The sequence below is a fragment of the Carassius auratus genome, unplaced genomic scaffold (genome assembly GCF_003368295.1).
Source record: "Carassius auratus strain Wakin unplaced genomic scaffold, ASM336829v1 scaf_tig00217941, whole genome shotgun sequence".
Lineage (NCBI taxonomy): Eukaryota > Metazoa > Chordata > Actinopteri > Cypriniformes > Cyprinidae > Carassius > Carassius auratus.
In genome coordinates this window covers 20,001-26,806 of record NW_020529320.1, presented here as the reverse complement: position 1 = coordinate 26,806, position 6,806 = coordinate 20,001, and the positions used below count along the sequence as shown (strand labels likewise).

Sequence of the window (6,806 nt, the reverse complement as noted above, 5' to 3'; positions counted from 1 at the left end):
GCACTTCCTCACTTTATTCCAGGAAAGTTGCACAGCTGCGGCTCACGTGGATGAAGGTTGGGGTTGATGCATGAAAACAGCGCCCTGATAAAGAGGATGACTCGCTCAAAGTATTTGGAGTATTTAGAAAATACAAAAATACTCGTCTTGAGTGTATTTAAATACAAATTACATTTGATTTTTTCCAAAGGCTTCAGATACGTATTTTAAATACATGTATCTGAAATACTGCCCATCCCTGTGTGTGTGTGTGAGCGAGTGTATGTGTGTGTGAGTGTGTGTGTGTGTATGTGTGTGTGAGTGTGTGTGTGTGAGTGAATGAGTGTGAGTTTGTGAGTGTGTGTGAGCGAGTGTATGTGTGTGTGAGTGTGTGTGAGCGAGTGTATGTGTGTGTGAGTGTGAGTGTGTGTGAGCGAGTGTATGTGTGTGTGTGAGTGAGTGTATGTGTGTGTGAGTGTGAGTGTGTGTGAGCGAGTGTATATGTGTGTGTGAGTGTGTGTGTGAGTGTGTGAGCGAGTGTATCTGTGTGTGAGTGTGTGTGTGTGTGTGCTTCTTCATCTGTGTTTTATTCTGAAGATTATAAATGCTCAGTGATCTTGAACTTCCTCTGAGCAACATTCACATCTAAATTAACCAAGCTCCATCATTTTTGTTTCTTATGATTTTGCTTTATTTCCATAAGAAAGAAAAACCAAGGTTAAATCTCAAAGCTTTATCTGATATATTTTTGCAGAATAGAGCGAAACACTCTCCTACACACACTTCTCTCACGTGTTCCTACACATGTTCATATAAGAGCGATAGGAATGTTCTGTTAGAACACATTACTCTCGTCTCCAAGGAAACAACCTTTCCTCTTTTTCCTCCTCTGTGCCATTACGCTCATCACAGACCTGTGAGATCTGGTTCTCTTACCCAGAATGCTTTGCACTGCTCCCCGTGTGTTTGGGGGTCATTAGAATCGTTAATCGTGGTGTTTACTCCAGAGACACAAGACGTCTCTCATCTTTCCTCAGAAGAAACAGCGACTGATATAAACACACAGTCGAGCTCAAAAGTTTACACCCCCCTTTCAGAATCTGCTAAATGTTCATTATTTTAACAAAATAAAGAGGGATCGTACAAAACGCATATTATGTTCATTTAGTACTGACCGGAATAAGACAATGCACATAAAAGATATTCAAATACAGTCCTCAAGAGAAAATAATAATAATATAAAAAAAAACTCATAGTGTGTTAGTGTCTGATGACATCAGAGGATCTTAGCTCTTCGGAGCAGCTGATTGGCTGTCTGTGATGATTGGCAGCTCACACAGCAGGAAGTCATCGTTCCCGATGCTGGAGCACTGCTCGGAGCTCACAAAGTTCGGAATGTGGGAGTCGGAGAGGACGTGCTCATCCCCGGGGCCCCGCCCACAACACCTCGCTCGGCCAATCACTGTGTCTCTGACGGCCTCCTCGTGGATGTTGAAGTGAAAGAGGGAATGTGATTGGTCCGGCAGCGGCGGGAGAGAAAACGCCTGAGAGCCGCTGAGCTCCAGCACACAGTCAGATAGACCATGATGCTTTCCACTGGGATCAGAAACACAGACAGACTGCATTGATATTTGTGTTTAGTTTAAAGTGTCTTACTAAAAACTTTAGATCTGAACAATGTTGTGAAAGTCCAAAAGTCAAAGATTTGAATATAAACTCTCATGTCTATCATTAAAATCCTAAAATATCAAATGCTATGCACATGTATTTAATAATGTGTGTGTGTGTGTGTGTGTGTGTGTGTGTGTGCGTGTGTTTGAGTGTGCGTGTGTTTGAGTGTGTGTGTGTGTGTGTTTTACTCACTCTGGATGTGGAGCTACTGTTTTGGTCAGCAGCGTCAAAACAAAGAACATGAAGATGACAAACACGGCCAGTCCGACCCAGAAACCAATCACAATAGAGTCTGACGAAAAAAAGCAGCGTTTAGAACACACTCATACACACTCACACACACACACTCACACACACACACAGTCTGTCTGAACAGTGAACATACTCACATCTGTTGGCTCTCAGTCCCTCGAAGGACATGGTTTTCTCTTCATCATAATACTCATAATGCCATTCATAATCGCTGCCGGACTGACTCTGGTTTGAATATTCACTCATGTTTCAGCAGAGTTTCACGAGTTCAAACGCATCCTGATGAGAGAGAATCAGAGCATCTTCACTGCATCCGCCTGCTTTGAGTCTGTCCTTCTGTTCATACGCCACGAGATTCAGGAAATCACAAACACCCACCTACAGAGGAGAGAGGGAGAGAGAGAGAGAGAGAGAGAGAGAGAGAGAGAGAGAGAGAGAGAGAGAGAGAGAGGGGGGGGGGGGAGAGAGAGAGAGGGAGAGAGAGGGAGAGAGAGACTTTTGACTTTTAACCCCCTTTTATTACAAAATATTCAAGGTTTAGTTAAACCTTACATAGATTAAAAAGTTATTTAAAACACAAACATATGATAATAAATAGCGCAGAAAACAAAGGAAGGCAATAGCACAATTAAATATACATTTGTAAAGCACCATCAAAATCAGATTCACATATGCACTGGTTAACTCCCCAAATGTGATTGAAAGTCTCCAGGTCTTTAACCAAGGAATAGTATGCATATTCCACCTTTAATCTAGTTTTAATTAACCCTTTTAAAATTAACATTGCATCAGTTGACACAGCATTATTTATTTTGCTTTTACGTGAAATCCATATTCCCATTTTTGCTTGCCCAAACAAAAAATTAAGCAAAACATGGATCTGCTTTCTGTTTCTGTTATACTTCGGTCCATATATAAATAACATGGGTGAAAACACTTCTCCCAAAACAGTACACCATTCTTCTAATTGAGAAAATAATGGCACAAGCCTCCCACATTGAAGAAATAAATGAAAAACAGTTTCAGTCATCCCACAAAAAGGACATCCCTCCTGAACCTGGGGATCGAGGTGTGCTCTGTATCTGTTTGTAGCTATTAACCCATGCACAACTCTCCACTGAAGGTCTCCGGACCTTTTTTCAATGGGAGGCTTATACAAGGCCCTCCAGCAACCCTTCGGGGAAGAGCCTGATCCGAATAGCTCTTGCCATTTCGACTCTTTAACTCCTCCTAAAGACTGAGAGTGTGAAACTTTTACACATGTGGCGTACAGTGCTTTCTTCTCAGTATTACTGAAACCGTTCAGTTTAGGTGTCTTGAAGGTCAACAAAGACCCCTCCTTTTCTTCAAATATACCCACATCCGGAATTATTCTTAGTTCAGGAAAAGTTAAGTCCATATCTTCATTTGTTTCCACACTGCGTTTAAAATCTGTTGATAGGCTCTCGAGAATTTCATTTAGCAGTTTTTGTGTCCGACGAATTGATCTTATTCCAATCTTGGAAGCTAGCATTTCAGGAGTCATCCATCCATCTGAAGTTATTAAATGTCCAATCTTTACAACTCCTGCAGCCTTTAAAAGATTCCTCATCGATGGTGATTTTAGGATCGCTGAGTCCACCATAGAATTGTATATTAGGGGTTCCTCCCTTGACCAGTGACCCCCCTCATCCGTGATGTCTCTTGTGATATTAAAAGTCCTCCAGGCTTTGAACACTGAGTGATAAAAGGAAGTTAATCCAGTCAAATCAACATGTTGAATGTCCAGAAGAAACAAGTGTTTATCCAGCCCCATCCCTCCTGCTCTTCTAAGGAGGGCAGAAGCTACTCCAGACCAGCTTACATCCAATCCGTAGAGAAATCTTTTTACTGTCTGTAGTCTGAAAGTCTTAATTCTGCTTTTTACATCCACTAGTCCTTGTCCACCTTCTTGTCTGGGCAGAAACAAAGTTGATGCTCTTATCCAGTGGTTACCGGACCAAAAAAAGTCTGTTAAGCGTTTTTGGATTTTTACAACCAAATCTTCAGGAGGTTCCAGAATGTTCATTTTGTGCCATAGCGTTGAGGCTACAAGGTTGTTGCAGACCAGGGCTCTTCCTCTATAGGATAACTGGGGTAGCAGCCAATGCCAGCAAGACAACCGAGCACACACCTTCTCCACCAGGCCCTCCCAATTCTGTCTCTTATAATCCTCCCTTCCTAAAAACACCCCCAAATATTTTAACCCAGATTTTCCCCATTTTAAATTACCTGGGAGAGCTGGAGTGTTATGGTCTAGACCACACCACATTGCATCACTTTTTGCCCAGTTTACTTTTGCAGATGAAGCTTTACCATAACTTAATAAAATCTCTTTTAAAACCTGAACATCGTTAACATTCCTTAAAACAACAGTAATGTCATCAGCATAAGCTGAAACTTTTACAAAATCATTAAAAATAGCACCTTGTACCTTCAAACCCATTAAACTCTCTCTTAGTTTACATAGAAGAGGTTCAATAGCTAAGCTGTAAAGCTGACCAGAAAGTGGGCATCCTTGTCTGATACCCCTCTGTACCTTAACAGGGACACTTAGGCCTCCTGCTATCTTTACCATACATGTAGCATTATTGTACAACAACTTTATCATTTTCCTAAATTCCTCTCCAAACCCAAAAGCTTCTAATACTTTAAAAAGATATTGATGATCAACACGATCAAACGCTTTCTCCTGATCTAGTGACAGTATTCCAACATCTATATTATTACACATTGCATAATCAATAACATCACGTACTAGATGCAAATTATCAGCAATACATCTGTCTTTTATACAGTAAGATTGATCTTTGTGTATAATTTTGAACAATATTTTGTTCAATCTGTTGGCAAGGCACTTTGATAAAAGTTTGTATTCAGTGCAGAGGATTGCCAAAGGTCTCCAGTTCTTTAACAGGGTAAGATCACCTTTTTTTGGAAGCAATGTTAATACAGCCCGTTGGCAGCTCTTTGGTAGAAAACCAGTACGATTACATTCCTTGAGCACCTCAAATAAATCAGATCCAAGTGTTGTCCAGAAATGCTTATAAAATTCACCAGGAAGTCCATCTATGCCTGGGGTACGACCCAACGAAAGACCCGTTACGGCATCACTTAATTCCGCAAAGGTTAATCCAGATTCCAGTGCTTGCTTATCTTCTTCATTTAAACAAGGAAGATCTTGTAGGAATCCATTTTGTATCGGAATGTCTATGTCCTCAGGTGAGTATAAATGTGAATAGAAATTCACTGCTAGTCTACGCATTTCCACAGGTTCAGATGTACATTGTCCATTGTCATTCTTCAGGTTATACATTTGGTTAACTTGCACACTCTTGCGTTCCAGATTGAAAAAAAAGAGGTGGGACTGTCCATATCCTTTATTGATAGGAATCGGTTTCTCACAAGAGCTCCTTTAACCTTTTCATTTAATATAGAGCTCAATTTTAATTTCTTCTCAGACCACTCATTTACATTGGAAGAAAGATCTCCTATCATATTTTTTTCAATGGCAAGGATTTCTCTTTCAAGCCATTCCAGAGACCGTTTCAAACTAAAATTAGAGTGAGATGTATACTGCTGACAAAATTCCCTTATATGAACTTTTCCAACTTCCCACCAAAGAATAACACTATCAAATCTTATTTTCTCTTTTTTCCAGGTCTCCCAAAAATGTTTAAAAGATTCACAAAAACTCCGGTCTTGTAACAATTTGACATTAAAATGCCAGTAAACACTTCTGTTTTTCTTAGAATTCAAAGTACAGTCAATAGTGATTAATTTGTGATCAGTGAAGGATGCAGGGACAATAGCTGTATTAATAATTCTACTTTTCATACTATTAGATAAGTACAGTCTATCCAGTCGTGCTGCTGAAATCCTCCCATCACTAACCTTTACCCATGTATATTGTTTAACAGAGGGATTATTTTCTCTCCATATATCAGTAAGATTGGAGGTTTTAATAACATTTTCAAGTACTGTTGGTGACTGAAAATGGGGTTCTTCTCCATTTCTATCAAGCAAGGCATTAAGTGTGCAGTTCCAGTCTCCAGCTAAGATAGTAAAACCATTACCTTGCTGTTGTCCTAAAAACACTTTCAATTTGTTAAAAAAAATAATTCTCTCAGCTCCTATATTAGGTGCATATACACTCACAAACGTGAAGACAAGACCATTTAAATCAACCTTAACTGCTAAACATCTTCCTGGTTCAATTTCCTTTTTTCCCAAAACTTTGGCTTTTATAGAGGGAGAAAAGAGAATAGCAGTTCCTGCACTCAGGTTAGTCCCATGTGTGAGCACACATTCATTCCTCCACCACAATCGCCAGTCAACCTCATTGTTTACATCACTATGAGTTTCTTGTAAGAAAATTACATCTAATTTCTTTAACTTGATGAATTCTATCACTGTATCAGCTTTACTCTTATCCCTCATCCCATTAACATTTAGGGATCCCACGCGTAAGGTTTCCATAAGAGGGAAAAAGATTAGAAAAAGAACAGTCAGAAAGATATGTGTATTAGCCATAGTAATTAGTTATATTTTCCTCTTTTTGGTTTCCCTTTCCCTGTCTTAGACTTTTTACGAATATCAGTTATATGTTTTTTTAACCTAAAACGTTTCTGTTGTGATAGCTCATCATTATTGCAACTTTTCCTTGCCCACATTACAGAAGAGATAAACTTATCCAGATCTGGGAAAAATTCACTCACTTCCGTGCTTCTACCTTTTGTCTCATCCAGGAAAGTATTAATTTGTGCCACAGTATACAATCCTTCTGTGTCTACTTTTGACATTTCTGACCCTTCAGACCAATGCCCATCATCTTTCACACTATCATCTGTGTACTGAGATAACCCATCCATATCATCCACCGAGCA

General features: G+C 39.7%; 1 protein-coding gene across 1 annotated transcript in view; it reads right to left on the bottom strand.

Annotated features, from left to right (window-relative positions):
* Positions 1–561: 561 nt before the first annotated feature.
* Positions 562–6,806, bottom strand: part of LOC113104205 (melanocortin-2 receptor accessory protein 2B-like) — a 9,252-nt gene continuing 3,007 nt past the window's right edge. The window contains exons 2-4 of the mRNA XM_026266055.1: positions 2,040–2,280; positions 1,843–1,942; positions 562–1,575 (exon numbers count right to left, since the gene is read on the bottom strand). Coding sequence (XP_026121840.1) covers positions 1,266–1,575; positions 1,843–1,942; positions 2,040–2,148 — 519 coding nt within the window. The 5' untranslated portion in view covers positions 2,149–2,280 and the 3' untranslated portion in view covers positions 562–1,265. The remainder of the gene's footprint in view (positions 1,576–1,842; positions 1,943–2,039; positions 2,281–6,806) is intronic.